We start from the raw sequence: 18,937 nt of genomic DNA on the forward strand, positions 1-18,937 counted from the left end.
TTTTTCTTCACACGTGTTCGCAATGTCAGTCTAAATTGCCAAGCACTGAAACATAACTGGAAAGAATGGTAAAGACATCAACCTAAAATTGTTTTGTTTTTTTTTCAATGATTTTTTTTTAAAGAAATATTAAATTAATACTTTTACAGTTCATATTTTTACATAATAAGCGTTATAAGATTAATATCATGTATTTAAATGACAAAATACTTTGATAAAAAGACACCCATCTCTCTTCAAATTTATTCCTTAAAACTTTAAGAGAAATGAAATTACTCTGTAAAATCTATTGGATTATAATAAAAACCTTTTTATTTTTAACTCTATTTATTGAAATATTTGAAATTATTCAAAGTTTTCCTTTAAAATTTCTTTCATATTATTGTTATGTATGACTTAGAACTATTGTTTTGTGATTAATGTTATTGTTGTAAAAATATATTTATCAGTAGTTAACACCTGATATGGTGCACTATTGTATCGCTGTTGATCATTTATTGTTAATCTTAATTATGCATAATTTAAATTTCTTAAAATATTAATGTTAAAAGTTACAGCTGGAAAAAGTTTTCTTGTATAGTTAATGCTTACATTTATTAGAAATGATTATTTATTTTCTTAATATTATGATAATTTTTACATAATAAAATTAACTTAAATAATATTATATTTGTTTGATATTAAAGCATGGATCTGTTTAGAGTATTTAAAAAATGTAGACATTATATTGGTTTATTAAAATTGTAGCATATAATAAGTTGTTGAATATACTGCTATGTTGCTTTTTTTAACCACTTTTTGTAATAACTTTTTTTTTATAATAAAATTGAATGTTAATTTAATCTGAAGTCAACTTTTTTTCTCAAATACAAAATTATCCTAAAGTTAATTAAAGTTATTTCATGGATTATATTTAGCTAAAAACAAATTATGAACTGAAATATCCACAACTTTCATATTTTTTTTTCAGAAATTATGACTTTTAAAGTTACTGAGATTTTTGTAAAATAAAATGTTAATAAACCTCTCCTTGGAAGATATTTCCATAATTGCTAAAAATAATTGTTTCATATATGTATTTGAGATCACACTTTAAATTTGTTGGAAAAATATTTCCTGTTGCGAGAAAGGAAAAGTACTTGCTTTCCTTCAATTTGTTTTATCACTAAAGTATTATGCAGCGTTAAAAAAGCTTAATTTACTGACTTTGTTTCCAGAGCAAAAAAAAAAAGCCAGTGTTCTACACGATTCTTAAAAGTGCTTTTAAACTGCTCACCTTTATTTTGAAAAATAAAGACTCTTAAAAGTACTCAATTTTGGTGCAACCAGGTTTTAAAAAGTCCTTAATTTTTCAATATCACTATACTTGATAGGAACAAATTTTCAGTTAAATTTTTTAAAACAAAGAATTGTTCTTTTATTACCTAGAATTAGACCATGCACCTAGGGTAGAGCATTTTAGAAAGACAAGAACGGATGTGTATGAGGGGGCAACAGGCATGGGGAACATGTCCTTTCATTTATAAATTGGTTCATTGGTATATGTATTAATATATGATGTAGATTTATGGATGGCTCTTTTTAATTCAGATCTTACTATTCACGAATAATATTAAAAAAAAGGAAGAAAAAACTTGTTCTCTTTTTCCCCCATTAGATTGAATTTCAGCACCTTTTTTGCAATTTTAATTTTGTATGATTCTAAGCTTAACTTTCCTGCTTAATGTGTGACAGACTCAGAAAATGAGAGATAGATGAATGATATTTCACTGGACATTGGACTATATTAATAATTTTTTTGGTCCTAATATATTTAAAACTTTAATTGTGTTTAATTTTTCTTATATTTATTTTTTAGTGCTGCTATTCTCTTAAGCTATCCTAGAAAATGCAAGATTCCTCTTGAATATGTCACTGTTAAGGTAAAGTTATTTCATACAATAGCTTTAACTGATGTATTTGAGATAAAGAATCCTAAGAAACGGTTGCGGAAATATTTATTTGATAATGTAAAAATTTTAGTTTTTCTCATTCATGCCTTGTGAGTCTTGAGAATTTGTGCCTATATTTGAGTGCTTGATACATGACGACTTTCTCCTCCTTTATAATTTGGAAAGTAAAATAAAGTTTTAACATTTTTAAGTAATATTGCTGTGTTTAAAGAATTTTTTATGAATAAAAATTTGCTTTGGTTTATACATTTTAAATATCTGTTAAAAGAAAAAAAACTTTTTACTTCAGATTTTTTTCCCCTTTAAAATAATTTTATTTATTCTTTTATTTTTTTCTACTTGAGTAGAAATATTCCTAAAAGTTTTATAATAAAATTTAAATAAAGTATTTTCTTATGCCGCAATGCTAACTGGGCATATTTTAGAGAAAAATTCTCAAAGCTATCATCCACCCTTTGTGGGAAGGAGAACAATATTCAACTTTATAGGCAACAAGTAACATAAGTTATGACATTATAGTCTGATATCTGGCTTCCATACTATCTGACCTAGGAATAAAAAAAGTGAAATATAGGAACTATCTGTTTGTGAAACTCATTGTGGTTGGTGAAGAAGGAAAAAAATTAAGATTGCTAAAGCAGTTGTCCATACGCTTTTATTCTTCCTAATCATAAATTTTCACATTTGTGTTATTTATCCATAAACATTGAATATTATTACACTAATAATTTAACTTGAAATGTGTGATGGGTATTAACCCACTGACTGTTCTGCATGTAAAAAATGGTATTTCAACCTGCAATTTTCTCCGCAAATCAAAAACAGTTTTTCGATGTTAAGGGAATTGGGGAGAGACATTCTCTCAAATTTTCCCATTTACTGATCTGCCAGTGGGCTAATTAAATAGGAGAGTGGGATTTTGTTTTATCCAGCTGACATTTCCCTCTTAAGACTGGATAGATACTGTAATTGATAAGATTACTGAACTTTGTTTTAAACCTCACTGAGATCTTGGATTTAGAAGTTCTTAGATTTTTTTAGCTGAGGGATCTTGAGCAAAAGGAAGACCACTGGCCATGAGGTTGGATGGCAAGGACTTAAAAACTTAACTAAAAAAAATTAACTTTGAAAAATTAAAATTGGAGTTGTCACTGCTGAAGAAAGATGTTAAAAGAAGTGTGATTTTAAGCAAATAGATTTTCTGTGTTTTTAGAAATAAATAATTAAATTTTAAATTTTTTCAAAATAAATTATTGAATTTCACTTTTTTTAGAAATAAATTGTTGGATTTTACTTCAACATTATTAAAATGTGTCATATTTTTCTTCTTCTCTTAAATATCCATCAAAGGAGAAAAAAATTTCTCTCTGATGTCATTTTAAAGAAAAAATATCTTCTTTTTTTTTAATCTCCCTATGTTATTCTAAATCTTGATTGATAGTTAGTTTTTAAACGCTATGAAAATAATAACTTCTGATGTTTTAATAAAATATGCGTTTTAATAAAAGAGGTTTCCTTTCTTAATGTTAAAATTTTATACCATTTCTATGCATTTTTGGTTGTTTTCTAAGCGAAAACCAGAGTTTTTAAAATTGTTTAACATGTGATTTAGCCAAAGAATTTTGTTAGAATTATGGTATATATTTATTCAATAAGTTGTTATTAAAAATTGTTATTAAAAATTTCCCCAAAATTATGATTTTCAATTGCCATTTTAATAGTTTAGGCAACCATTTAATATCTATTATATCTATATATAATTATATATCTATTATAATTATTAAGTTTGTAATATAACTTCCTAAAATATTTTAAAGTGGGAGAATAATAAATCAGTTTATTATTTATTTCTTTTTTAATTTTTGTTTTAATTTGGAAAAAAAGTAGAAAAACACATTTGTCAAGTTTCACCAATTCTAATATATATATATATTTGCATATAAAATTAATGAGTCAGAATCAGGAGGATCTTTTGGTGATATTAGATTATCGTTTAAAAATTTTTTTAAGGCTGTCTGAAATGAAAAAATTGTAATTATAAAAATATTTGTAATGGGAAATTTGACTGAGTAATTTTTCATGATGCACATTGTGTTACTATTGGCAACGGCTATACAAAGAAAAAAAACAAAGATAATTCTAGAAGGATTTTTTTTATTTCGAACTGTGTGTACAGCTTAAGAAATTAGGTATTCACTTTTGAAATATTTTTTTTTCTAAAAGTATTAAATCCATAATTTTGTTTTAGAAATTAATGAATAAAAAGAATCTTAAGTCAACAAGAAACTCATAATAATTGGGTTTTGTGTCATTTACATCACATATATATATAAAAGAGTAAACTAATCTCTATATGTAACAATGATACAATTTAGATTGTGAAGTAAACTGAAATGATTTGTTATATTTTTATCTTTTATAAAATCATCCAAAGTCTATAGCATATCAGTTAATATTTTGTATTTTTGACTCGTTTTCGTGAAAAAATTTCCATTTTATTTGTTTAATTACTAAAAAACTTAAGACAAGACTTTTTTTAAAAATTAGTCTTAGAAACTTTCAACTTTCTTTCCGGGTCACAGTACACTGATTGGTAAACATTGAGTACATGCAATGCTGTATTAAAATTAATATTGCATTATAATAAATATTTTCCAAACCAAAAACTATTTTAGAATAGAATAATCAAGTTAAAATTATGTGAGATATGTAAATATGTTAAATAATTTTAATTAAAAAAAAGAAATACAGCATTATTTTGTGGATTTTCAGAAGTGTTGCCAGGCAATTTTGCAGCTCAGCAGTTGACTCAGCACTGAAAGAGAAGTGCACTGCGGAAGAGGCCTTGTTACTTATTAAAGACTTGCCCAATCCTCTCCAAGAAAATGATGGTACATACTTTATTTTTATTGTTGTTATTAAAACTTTTATATAATCTTTAATTTCAAATTTCGGCAAATGTTTGTAAAAATGCTTACTGCAATCCCAGTAAATGTTTTGAATAATATTAAAGGAATTATTTCAATTTAAAAGAAGAAAATATGTGGTTTTTTTTAACATATCCTCACTTTATACCATGTACCCACTTTACCCCACGTGATCCTACATAATGCTATTTCATTTTCAATGTATGGCCTATTCCTGCTGGGTCATCAAACTCTTTACTTTTATCTAAATCTAAATTACTTATTGTTTTTCGTGTGCCTAATTTTTTAACTTATTTTCTGCACCAGTATTTGGTTTTGATTTTTTATTGCCTGTTTATTATTATATTTTAAGTTTCATTATATATGTGTGTATATATATATATGTATTTGTTTTCCTGATTTTTGTAATATGTATTGTTATAATACAATATGATTCTTAAAAAGTAGGTGCTCTAAATATCAGGTTAAAAATAAAATATTGATAATAAATACTTTTTATTTGTCATGAAATTATTGATATATGAATTATCATAGGGTTGTTTTCTTGTCAGAAACAAGCAGATGTTCAAATTGGTGGTTTATATAAGATAACTTATTTTCTCGGGTTTTTTGTATTTAAGTAAATTTCAATATGTTTTATGTGGATATCATGCTGTTTTTAAAGTCTTATCCACATCAGAAGAAGCCCAAATTTGTATTTTGCAAAGCATGTTTGAACTCTGGCATGCTCGTCAACAGGTTTGTTCATTTTATTCTTTATTGCATTTTCTTTTCTTTTCCTGTTAAATTTATTTTTGTTGTTGACACCTCAACACTAATTATTGATGACTGATGCGTACAAAAGTTTGGACCCTCTAAAAGAGCAATCAATTCAGCAGGAGTGGAATAGATAAAAGGTAGAAGACTTGTGGTCCATTGCTGAAGTGTTTAAGCCACTGAATCTCTGCAAAAAGCAGTCTCTTTGAAATCAATTAAATTTACTAATTAGTAAAAGTCTACTTTTATTATATTTTGTTAATTTATTTATTTTTAATGAAATTGGATTAAATATTGTTTGTCTAGGTTTTTTTTAAATTTGTTTTGTTGCATCCTGTTTATAAAAATGTTTCATTACATGCTTATAAAGATAATTTTATTATTTTTTTTGTTTTTGTTTCAGATGATGGTAGGGTTAGTTACGCAGTTTTTGAAAGGTGAAATAGTTGAATGTTCTTCTTTAGTTAATTGGCTCTTTTCCAAAGAGATCACTTCAGAATTTCCTAAGCAAGTATTCTTTATTATTATTACGAGACATTTGACTTATTACTTGTTTATATGAATTTCTAATGTATGCATATGTGTGTGTATATATATATATATATATGCCTACTGAGTGTCCTTTAAATGTTGCAACAAACTTCTGTGGGAAGTAGGTTGGGCACATCATAAGATTTAAGAATTACATTGGAAACCATAATTGTCAATGTCATCATACACTGCTGGGGGCGCTTTATTGTGGACATGCTGTGCTTTTGAACTTTTTCTAAAATATTTTAATTTTATATTACTATTAATTATTGTTGAGAGTTCCATTAAAATAGGCTTACGAACTGCTGTTTTATCATAATTTAATGATTAGGCAAGCTTGTCCAGTTAGTTGCCCAATCATTAAATTACAATAAAACAGCTAATATTGTACTTATTACAATGTTGTACAATAATTAATAGAAAACAAAAAAATGAAGATAATTTAGATAAATAAAAGTACTTGATGTTCATGGGCACAGGAGGTAACAGTTCATAATAAGAATGCCCCCTTAGCAGCATACAATAACATTTCTGGTCATGGTTTCCTAAGTAATTCTTAATCCTTATGACATGCCCTATTCCCCTAAAAGTTTGTCACAACATTTATGGAACAACCTGTATGTGTATATATATACATGCATATACAATCGATCTCCGGTTTTACGCTGTTAGTTTTATCTGTACATTATTTTACAGCATTTAATATGCATAATAGCTTAGACATAACAAAATACATTAGTTTTTTTATCAGTAATTTGATAAAGTAGAATACCAAGCACAAGGATTTGTTTTGATTAGAGATGAATAAAATAGTCCATGAGACTCCAAAAATTATTAGTAGAAACTGTCATAAGAGGCATATATTTATAGCACCCAAAATAATATAAGTTCAAAATTACTAAGCATATTCCGAAATATCAGAAATATGTTTTAAATTGCTACAAAATAAACATTTCTTAATGATTGTGCTAAATCTTTTTTTAGCTGGTATTTTTTATAAATTTGTGAGATTTGTTCAAAATAATATTAAAGGAAGTATTTGATTGTAAAAGTTTAAAATAAAAAAAAACACAAAAATTTGGATATTGATTATTTTGAGTAGTTTAAAGTTATTGTTCTTCATACTTCTAAAGTTTAAAGCTGTTTCTTCAAACAAACAAATTTCGAAAGTGCAAAACTGTGCTGTTCTATATTGTTCCTAATATTCAATCATACACTGTAATTAATTAACAACATTATGGTTCTTTTATATTATCTCAAGTTTTGAAAAATTATTTTATTTTAACTGGTCTTTTTTAGTGGCATAAAAACTCTGATTACATTAAAGATAATCTCACCAAAATGCATCTTCATTTAAATCACTTTTTTTGTATAATCGTAGTAAAAAAAGCACAATTTACTTAGTTAAACAGGTATATATGTATATAACTTGTGATGAATTTTTATATCAACTTAGTCTATGTGTACATTTTGTTTTGAGCTCTTTATTTTTTCATTTTATATTTTTCTTATAAATATGTATGTATTTATATATTAACTTGTTTTGGAGCTTAGTTTGTTTTCTATGACATATGTTATATTTGTGAGATAGATATGTTTATTTATTTTATTATATGTGAAATTTTAAGATTTTTTTATAAGTGTTAATTTTTATATGAATTTTATGGATTTTTCTTTTCCCATTTTTAAAATAAAAAATATCAACTGATTTATTAAGAAAATAGTAATGTAAATTTTATATTATTTATTAATAAAATTATTTACTATAAAATTATTTATTAAATAATAAGAAATGAGCTAAATGTATTGGGTGTTAGATTAAATATCCCGCAAATTGTCTTGTTTAGGTAAACACAAGTTCAATGATCTCACACTACCCAGTTGATTTTCTATTTCTTTTTTGATTCAATATCTATTTATAACCCCTATGTAGTTTAGCCTATTTTGGTTCCTGTGCCTTTAAACTTTTAGACCATACTTAAATTTCATTATGCCATAAATGAAATTTTCTTTTGTTTTGTTTTGTAACTTTGTAATTTTCATTTTAGTTTAAAAAGGATACTCTGAGTAATTTAAGTAGTAACTTTAAATTATTTTTAATAATTTTTTTACTGAATTACTTTTAAAATAAATTTTTCTTCCTAAAGCTGGTATATTTGTAATTAGACATTATAAATTTTGCTTTTTAAAAATTACATATTTATTAGTTTTAGCGTTTGGTTTCCAAATATTTCCATTGCTATATTGTTTATTTGCTGAAAAAAATGTGTAAATAAAACTGATTTTTTATTTTATTTGTAGAGCTTATATATGGGAGATACTTCATTTAACAATATGTAAAAAGATTCGTTATGTGACTAATCAAGAAAAACAAGTAAATGATGCTAAAAAGAAACTGCAGAAGGTAATTAGTCATTTAAAATATTTGATCCATATAACTGTTTGCATCTAGGTTAAATCTTTTTGTATATATTATTATTATGTTTCTATGTTTTATTATCACCTATCAAAGGCAAGTTTTTAATTTTCAATGTATGTGTTTGTTTAGTCAATGATGTGGAATAAGTTGGAGAATTGCTAAAAAAATTCTGTGTGAAATTTTATTTAATTGTATAAAAATCCAAAAAATTCCCAAACTTTAGTGACACTATTCAAAATATCCTTTTATCTCTACAAAAAAAAATGCTCTAAATCTGAAAATATATGAGATTAAAAAGAAGTTTTGTAACAGTTCTGTTAAATGTGTTTGTCAATTAAAAATAAATAGACAATGTAAACCTTTTCTTTACTTCACATGTGATCTATGTTTAAATCTGTCTCTAAAATTAAAAATCAATATATTTCCACTTCTTTGATAGCATATCTCAAATCATACTTTGATACCCCTCTTTTATTTTGTTAAATAATTGCTCTCTGAAATGCTTCCACATTAAAATGTAAAGGGTGTCTTCTGATAAAGTCCTGTATTTTATTTTGTTCTATTTCAACTTACTTTTCTATTTCAATTCAAATATTATTCTCTAATCTTTTTATAAATTTGTTATTTATCTACTCTTTCTGTAAAACGTTTTGTTTTTTCTTTTTTAATTTTGGTTACACATCAAATAGTAAGATGATGCTATGGAAGAAGACAATGAGGAAGATTCTAATCATGTACGACCATCAGAAGGAATGATTGGAGAAATGGAAGAAAAATTAGAAGTGGCCCAAAGTGATTTGAAAAATTTATTCTGAATTATTTTCCTGGTAAGGGTTTATTTTGGTTAGCTCTCCAATTGGCAGTTTTAGTTTAAAAAAATTTTATTTTCTTAACACTTTTTTTGTTGTTTTTCTTAGTCATCATTAAGGGTGTCACACAGACTCAGTCAATATCCTAATTCTTGACCTAGGAAAAGTCCATCTGACTAAAAAATTTATACATAATATTTTAAAGTCAAATATATTGAAGATTTTAGAGCTGCTATTGTCGACTAAAAAGGCAACTGGAATGAAAATTTTTAAGATTAAGCGACTAATTTGAACTAATTTCATTAATGTATTTATATTTTTTTTAAAAAAATTGCTATTTTTCAATCAATTGCAAAAAATTTTTACTTTTTTTAAATATCATTTCACTAAAATTATCAATTTTCTATATTCCATTATCCATATTTAATCCTCTTATACAAGTTTTTTTTCCCACTCTGTTCGACCAGTGCAATTGCAGCCCCTGATGGGGCATGAAAACATTCTGATGCCTTGGTCTATTGCAGGGAAAAACAATCCTCGAGCCTGTTGTTTTTGACAGTTGCATATTAATGTAAAATTTTCAGAATTTAATTTAGCTTCAAAAGAAAACATAGTTGAATTCACTTTGCATTTTTTTAGTTTGTGTTAACGTGATGTTTAGTTTATTCGAGTGGTCTTAGCCCTTTTTTTCCCATTGAGTTAGTAGCATCTTTAAAATTGTTTCAGAAATAATAAATTGCACATTTAGTAATAAAACTTGTATATTTTTTAAAACTAAAAAATATACAAGTATTTAAAACTTATTTACTTTAATGATTGCATGTAAAATTTAGTCATCAAATAAAATATATAAAAAGCTTTTACAGTTTTACCAAATTTTTTTTTTTTTCCCATTTCATTTCATTTTACATTGACATTAGGAAGTAAAGTATTAGCCTGACCTTTATTTCTTGTCCTGCAGCTTCCAATTGACAAAATCTTGATAAATTCCAAACATTAGTTTTAACTATTTAGCATTTATTCTCTTGGTATATTAATTTTCTGCCATAAGATGGACTTTTAATGGTTACTGGTTCACTGTAAGTATCCAAATGTGCTTGGAATTTCTTTCATTCCGTAAAAACCTGAAGATTGTCAATTAGTATTTTCATCCTTTGAGATTTTCAAAATTTAAAGATGGCAAATTAAAGTACGAAATTAATATTATATAATTAGGTAGAACTTAAATAAGTTCTTTTCCAGAAAATTCTCAATTTCATTAAATATTTTAGCTTAGAACCTTCATTCACTAAGTTCTTCAATTGAAAGAAGAGTTGAATTTGGGCTTTTGAAATATGCTATATATTTTGATGCAATAAACTTTTCAAAGTATAAACATCCTTAATTTTACTTAATTTAAAAAGCCTTAAAGCTTGTATATGGAAGATGTAACAGTTTAAATACTAAGTAATGTCAGACATGAAGATGTTATATGCTCTATGTTATGTGCTTTAGATGTTACTATTTATACAAAAATACCTTTCTATTTTCAAAAATAACCTAGAATAATTATTGTTATTACATTTTAAGAAGTCAGATTATTGTTAACAATAAACTTATAAAAAAATTATCGAGATTGTAGTCACATCTAATCACTTTATTATGAAATATGAATTATGTGATGTATTAGTATGAATTATGTTATTTAGACTATGTGAAAGTTACTAATTATTACACGATTTAGACTATTAATTTGCCATGTGTAAGTAAACTGCATTTTGTTTCAAATATATTTCATAAAATCATTAAAATGTGCTTTAGAATGTTTGCAAGTTATGTTAAGGATAGATAAGTATGTTTAAAGCATTTAATCTTTTTTTTTTCCTTTTCTGGTTAAAATAATGCTGCTGTTTCAATTGTTACATTTTAACGTGTATTTAAACACTAGATTACTTTTTTTAAATTCATTTTCACAAGTAAAATATAACTTATCTAGTGTTGCATTATAGTGCATATTAATGAAACTAAAAAGCCTTTCATTTCTTAATTTTTTCCTTATATTTTTTCCTTTCCGGTGACTTTGAGTTAGTAGATTCAGCAGAGCATATTTAAAATGGTTCGTCTTGTAAAACTAAGGATTACCAGTATTCTGAATTATTTAGCATGAGGCTGTTGCCCAAGGTCAACTCATAAAGTCAAAATTTACCACACACAATTTTCTCTAAAACTGTTCCATTTAACTGTTAAAAACCTGACTGTTAAAAACCTTTTTTTATAGTATCTATATTAAAGCTTCCTAAAATTTGGAGCGAGTTTTAACATTGGAGGCTAAAGTTGCCCTTATAGCCACTTTTCAAATTTCAGAATGATACATTCAATGATTCTTGAGTTATGAGAGAGACAAACTCTTCATTTCATTATAGATAGTGCAAAGTATAGCCCTTTTAAAAGAACTGTCTTTAAGACATTCTTAACATATAAATGTATTTCTTAAATTCTAACATGTGTTCCTTAACATACAAATTTATTATTTAAGCTTTTTTTTTTTTTAATATGAAGTGTTTTCTTTTTAAAGGGTACAGAATGTGAGCAGTGGAGAAGTAGATCTATGTCATCCCTCACCGTTTTCACCATTTTGGAGATGATTTCCTTTCTTGTGGATAATTAGTGCAGCATTTATTGGTTACTATCATCCAATTTTTGACTGGAGTGTAATTTTGTCTCAAGCAAGGAAAGTTTCAATCAATTTTATTTCCCATCTAAAAGAAATCTATATTTCACATTCAAACTAATAATAGCATTAAGAGTGTTCAAAAGATATTCCGAAATAATTGGCAATCCCAGTTTGAAAGGTTTTTTTTCTTCTTTTAACTATGCAAGTTGACCACTTTGGTACAACAATTTATGGTCCACTTAGGCAAATGGCCTATTTATAAAAGGAGAATTTAATTTTTGACTTTTCTTTAAATAAATTTTAGCTTAAACTGGAAATTTGTGCATGTTAATATAAGTATCAATTTAACTTCCTATTATTTCTTTAAATCATCTGAATATTTTTTTTTGTATGATGTTAAAAAATATATAAATTCATTAATTACCGATTATTACAGTCATTCTCATTGTTTAACAAATCTTTTAACATTCCTTGCCTTTATTCGTTAAAATTAACTGAAATTTATTTATTTTAGTGTTTGAGAAGTTATTGCTTGAATTAAAATATGGTTATATATGATAGTTTGTTACGTTTTTACTTCGAAAAATCTCATATGTGTTCATGGAGAACAGTTGCTCTATGCAGTTATTAAAATGTTATTTATATTATACAGTTATTAATTGGTGAATAACATCCCGGTATTTTATTCAAATTCATGTTTCAATATTTTATAAGCAGTACAGACAGGTAAATTGCAATTTATTTTGGAATATCTTTTAATGTCTTTTACTCTAGTCATGTCTTTTTATAGAATCTCATTTTATTTTTTAATAAAAATTCTATTTTAGTAGATTGAAATAGGATTTTAGTAACTATTTTGATTTTGTTTATTCTCTGAATTCAACTTGTTTATGTATCGTTGTATTTACATATTTTTGTTAACCATTTTTGGAATGTGTTATATTTCCCGTTAGTATTTATTTTTAGTCTTATTCAGATTTATTATAGTAGACTAGTCAATTACTAGTCATGAAAAAGTCATTGAAGTTGTATGTGTTATAATTAGGGTTGCAAATTTATCAGGGAGTGAATTTTCATGCTCATCTCCACGTTTTATTGTTCTTAAATCCAGAAATTTTTTGAAGTGCTGTGATTTGTGTAAAAATTGTTTGAACGGCGAAGTTTTTTCACCTTGGTATTCTAATTCAACACTAATTCTAACAACAATTAGTACTTCTCTGCAGCTTTAAAATTGATAATTTTTTATTGATAAAATGTTTAGGAAAATAGATCAATAGCAATTTCACATGAAAATAGTTTAGAGATAGTAAGATCACCTTACTTAATAAGATTTGGACTATCTTTTCAATTATAAATTAATAAGAGCAATGTGCCTTCCAAATAGTGCAATAAGCTCTTACTTTTCCAGAAATTAATTGAAATGACAATTAGCTGAGTGAGTGGTTAACACCGGCTATATGTCCAGGACTGTAAAATTTATCAAAACTTTGCTAACATTTCTATACGTTTTTTAATGCAAACAAATATTTGATGAAAGGAAAAACATATCAAGAATAATTTAACAATTTGCAATGTTTCTTTGAAATTCTGTTTATATGAATAAATTTAACGTTACATAAAATTAAATTAAATCAAAAAAAAAATTTCTGCTCGTTTACATGCTTATATTTGTATTCCTTGGAAATTTCTAAATTTTATGTGAAATTTGACAATGAACTTGCAACCCTAATTATGATCATTTTAAAAACACATGTAATTTTAATTGTTAATTCATTGTTAAATGATCAAAAGAAATTCTTGGTCTTTAAGAATTCGTGAATTAATTTTTCAGCAAACTGGTTTTTAGTATTTGTGTTTTGCATGTCATGTTGTTCTATTTGTTTATTATTTAATTAAAAGTGTAAAACTCATTATAAATTATTGACAAATATATTTCATTTATATGTAAAATACAGCAGAACCTTAATTATTCAGCGCCTCATCTATTCAGGTATCCGACACCTCTTTCAACGCTTGTTAAACTGTATTGCATTCTAGCTGATGCATTGTTCCTTTTTAGTCATTAAAGTCCTCATTAAATTATATCAAATTACTACTATGATGATAATTCTGAAAAACTCCTAGGAAATGACCCAAAAAAATTGAGAATGACTTTTTTTTCATTATATTGTGTCATAAGATTCTATTATTCATGTCAGAAAAATGAAACACAGGTAAGACAGGCATAAAGCTTCTAAGCTTTAGAAGAAAAAAAATGCTATATTAAATATTGATTTTTTTAAAAAAATAATATTTCTACAATGTTTTGCTATTTTATTCTAATATAATTTTATTCTCCTTAATCAATCATGATTTATTTGAAAAAACTTTTGTTAGACTCTCAAATTGTAGATGAAGTAAAAGAAAAAAAAAACTTTAAACAAGTATCTAAATAATTAAAATATTTGCTTTTTGGGAAAAATAACTTCACATGCCTTTTTATTGTTTTTTTTTTCTTTTCATTATTTGAATTGATAGGTATTTTCAAACTTTTTGTTTTTTTCCTACTCCCATGCCTGATAAGGGATTCTATTAAACTTTATTATCATTGCTAATTGCTTTGAGTAATTTTACTCACACTTATAAAATTGACATAAAAAGGTCAAAAAAGGATTTCAATTTTCCAACACACCCCTAGTTCCCTGGGTGTTGTATAATTAGGGTTCTACTCTAATATTTTGAAGTGTCTTCCCATTGTATTTCAAAATTTATTTTGTTTTTGCCAAAAATATGTGAAAATAATTTTATTTCTTGGTTGTTAAGTTTTATTAAAATAATGACTGTTCCTAATCTGATTCTAATTTATTAGTGAAATTTTAGTTGAATAGTTTAAATAAAGCTTAAATTGTTTTAAAAATCATTCTATTAAAACTATCATGGTGATCAGTGTTTATAACATACCTAATTTTTAAAATTTTCCAATTAGTTAATATAAAATGTACCTTTTAAAGTGGTCCTTTAGTAGGTAAAGAAAATTTACTTCAACCTTCTTTTTTTATATTACATTAAAATGAATGAAAGAGTACTGTTATATATCAATTCCAATTGAAATCTGATCAATTACTAGCCTTAATACAGTCGTAAGGCTTTTTAGTTAAACATTTACAATGAATGTGTGGCGAAAAATTGTGTACTTAATTTTTAAAGATAATGATTGTCAGTCTGTAGAAATTTGATTACAGTTGCTAAAAATTTGTTATGTGTTTTGTTCTAATGCAAATATCTTTAACACATGCTTAATTTTTAACAAATTTTTTATAACAATTATGTTTTACAGTTACATAAAAAGTGCAGGACTTAGTATTTATTTTTAATTGACAAAGTATACATTATTTTTATTTATTTTTGGTGTCATTGTGCATTAATTAAACTAAATACAAACACTATTTACCCATAAAACATTTATTAAGGTTAATTATTTTATGTGCAAAATGCATTCAATGTTTCTAACCAACTATGAGGTATTTTTGGAGATAAAATTTATTGCTTAGGTACGCTTAATTTTTAATTTTTACTGTGAAGGAAAATTTTTATTTTTTTTTTAGGTAAAAATTATTTTATTTCAGTTGTGTGATCATTTATTAAGATTGTGTGATCCTATGTTTTTTATTATTTTGCATATTTATTAATGCTTTTTATTTAAGTTGTGACTTACTTATATTAGAATTAGTGTCTAAATAAATAATTAGTAAAAAAAAGAATTATGCTCAATTTTTCTAGAATTTTAATTTGAATATACTTTAATATTGAAGATAAAATATGACGATCTCAAAATATTACTAGCATCTTAAAAGCTTTTTAAATCTTGTAGTTAATGTAACATATTTCTGAAAATAAGCTTATAAACTTGATAAAGCTTATTTTGTACATTAAAGGTTAATTTTCAAAGCAATCACACCCAGTTAGAAGTTTACATTTTAACAGTTTTTTTATTTGTTTTTAATTAGTGTTTCATGCTAACATGTTTATTTGTATGTAGATTTCATGTTTGTAATATTTTAACCAGTTATTTAAAAAAAATAATGAAGTTTTATCATCTTTGTTAATAAATTATAATTGGTTATTGTGAATTGTTTCTGTAAAGGTGCAGATGACTTACTTGACACAACAGAATTTAAGGAAAATTAAAATATTTTTTTAACAATCGATTTTATGTATAAATATACCTAGTGATCTTGTATTTTGTGTGAAGTATTAAAAAGTTCTACTTTCGATATTAATTTTGAGTTTTATAAAAATTTCAAAAAATGTCTTTATTTCATTTGATACTAAAAAAAACTTAACCCTGTTGACTCTTTTATTAAAAATAATCATTCATTATATCATTTATTATTATAGTAATCATTTATATTATTATATAATAGTTATCATTTATATAAGAATTATCATTTAGAAAATAATATAATATGATTAATAATAATGATTACTATATAATGATTATTATTTATTAATCTTTATTATTATTAATCATATTGTTATTACAAAAGTAATATATTTCTCATAATATTTTTCAGTTTGTTTTAGTTTAACATTTCTGTTTATTTTCTCTTACTACACTTTAATTAAATTACTTATTAAAATGTTCAATATTGAATTTCTGAATGTTTAAAGGCACTGAAGTATAACACAAAGAATTTAATCTTACATGCCTGATTTTTGCAATGTACTGCCCGATATGAATATGCACATTTTTGAGGAGTATGTTTAAATTAAGTCTGACTTATTTGCAATTTCAGTCTTGTGTATTTTTGTTGTACTCATTTTTGTTGATTTGTTTTGTCATAAATTTGATTTATCAAGTAGGAAAATAAACTTATAATGGAATTATTATAGCTTTTGAAATTTTATTTTCCTGTGTTTTGTGTTTAAATCTTTTTTTTTTTCTTTGCAAATTTATTTCAACTTTTGTAAATAAGGGAATGGGGAAAAAACTGAAATGTTGCTATTTGATTGAAATATATTTTTTAACTTATATATAAAATTTATTAAAGAATTGTATCTAGAAATAATAATCTGACTTCATGAGCAATTTGCTCATTCAAATTGATGCTTTTTTCTTTCATTTAAAAAAAAAGTATGATTTTGCTTTATTTTGCAAACATGAGATTTTTTATTAATCTCTTTTTTTATTGAAAGTGCTTCTTTAATATATTACACGATTCATGAAGTCTTGGTTAAAGTCCTGTTTCAAGTGGCTTTTTTATTATGAAGTTTTTTTAAGAAAATAATTTTTTGCAAAATGTAGTTAAACTGACTTGAGTTATTACAAATTGATTGTTGATAAAAATTATTTATCTACAGTCAATTTGTAATAACTCTAAATGACCAAGAAAAACAAATCTAAATGACCAAGAAAAACAAATTGGTCTTTCAGAAGGTTTGACCTTTCAAACATTAATTTTGCATTTTTATTTATTTTTCTTCACAGAGAATTGATTCTTCAGAGGCAAAAAAAAATTCTCAAAACAAGAAATGTTTTTTTTTTTTTTTTTGGTTTAAAATTATCCTTAATATTATCTTCTTTTTTAAGTTAGCATGGCTTTTTCCAAATATTTTTGGAAAGTAAAGTTTATACATTGTTAAAAGTTTTTCGTTAATAATTTGAATTTATACAATTCATGAATAAAATATAATAGCTTATGTTCTAAAAAATAATCAAAATTTATTGAAATAGTTATAATTTATGAAACTAAATTTCAGTTGCATTTCATAAACTTAGGAAATCCTGAGTAATTATCAAATTGACTTATAAAGTTATTTATTATATTTAACATAACAGAAAATGTTACTGTTGATTTTTTTACAGGGAACTTTAACTAAATATTGAATTGCGAATAATTTTTTTAATTTTATTATTATTTTTATAAACATGTATTAAAATGAGTCCTTTTAAAGATGTCGCAATTCGATAGTTTTACACAATGTCTTCATTTAGTTGCGTTTTTCTCCACTCTCAAAATCCGTTAAAACATCAAATAATAAAATAAAAAATATTATTTTTTTCTGACGAAATACTACCATATATAGATAAAATATAGTCTAGAATTCTGGAAAAGTCTAAGAATTACATTGATTACTCGATGATAAAAAAAGTTTGAAAAAACAAAGGTTTAAAAAATAATTTGCTCTAAAAATTACGCCTTTACTGATCTCTAAAAAAAAAATTTTTAAGTATGTTTTGCATATTGGCTTTTAAAATATTTTACACGAGCAGTTTATTAACAATGTAAAATATAAAAGCTGAATTAATCATATTTCTTATTGAAAATGTATATTAACTAAATCCTCAAAGATTTATGCATTATCAAGACTTTATGTATCTGACAGAGCAATCAGATTGTTAAATGAAATCATTGATACAAACAAAAGGTTCCATTTTAGTACAAGTTTTTTCCCCCCGTCAATTCTATGGTGTTTCTAGTCTAAGAAGATATAAAATTTATAAAAAGTTCCATTTATCTCTTTTGATGTGTCGTAATATCTGTACCGTAGTTGACAATAAATTCTATTTCCCTTTAATGTAATAAAGTAAGAATTCAGTTCATCGTTGTTGTACAGAAAGGTGCAATAAAAGTTGTTATTGTAAATGCTTGCCTCATTGTTTTTCTTTACTACACTGCTGGACAATTGCTAAGGACGGATAACACTATCATCCATAGCAACCACAAAATGAAAGGAAGCAAAATGTGGAAAATTAGAATAAGTGCGGGATATAGTAAGATGAGGTATGCGTATGCAAATTTTTTTTCCACGTCTGTTCATCTCGTGATAGCGCTGATAAAAGCTTTAAAGGTTTTGACGCGTGTGGAGAGTTGTTGTTTCAAGTCAAAGTTTTACAGGAAAGATTTAGT

At 25.0% G+C, this 18,937-nt stretch overlaps 1 protein-coding gene across 2 annotated transcripts; it reads left to right on the forward strand.

Annotated features, from left to right (window-relative positions):
- The first annotated feature begins 943 nt into the window (after window positions 1-943).
- LOC147803195 (nuclear cap-binding protein subunit 1-like) lies at window positions 944-18,673 on the forward strand. 2 transcript variants are annotated; one of them, XM_087150529.1, is made up of 5 exons: window positions 944-1,922; window positions 4,725-4,843; window positions 6,039-6,142; window positions 8,468-8,570; window positions 11,949-18,673. In XM_087150529.1, exons 2-5 carry the CDS (start codon window positions 4,838-4,840, stop codon window positions 12,039-12,041), a joined length of 306 nt encoding a protein of 101 aa, XP_087006655.1. In that variant the 5' UTR covers window positions 944-1,922; window positions 4,725-4,837; the 3' UTR covers window positions 12,042-18,673. The 2 variants fall into 2 exon arrangements, with proteins under 2 accessions (XP_087006655.1, XP_087006654.1); XM_087150528.1 differs by lacking the exons at window positions 944-1,922; window positions 4,725-4,843 and adding an exon at window positions 4,971-5,617.
- The last annotated feature ends 264 nt before the right edge of the window (window positions 18,674-18,937 follow it).

The sequence above is a fragment of the Parasteatoda tepidariorum genome, chromosome 9 (assembly GCF_982258835.1).
Source record: "Parasteatoda tepidariorum strain Cologne lab strain chromosome 9, Ptep-v5.0, whole genome shotgun sequence".
Taxonomy (NCBI): domain Eukaryota; kingdom Metazoa; phylum Arthropoda; class Arachnida; order Araneae; family Theridiidae; genus Parasteatoda; species Parasteatoda tepidariorum.

What these genes read in the sequence shown, in the direction of transcription:
- LOC147803195 (XM_087150528.1), top strand. Translation starts at nt 5,588, where the DNA reads ATGTTTGAACTCTGGCATGCTCGTCAACAG. An exon ending in ATCACTTCAGAATTTCCTAA is followed by an intron (nt 6,143 to 8,467) that starts GCAAGTATTCTT and finishes TTTTATTTGTAG; the next exon opens with AGCTTATATATGGGAGATAC. An exon ending in CTAAAAAGAAACTGCAGAAG is followed by an intron (nt 8,571 to 11,948) that starts GTAATTAGTCAT and finishes TTCTTTTTAAAG; the next exon opens with GGTACAGAATGTGAGCAGTG.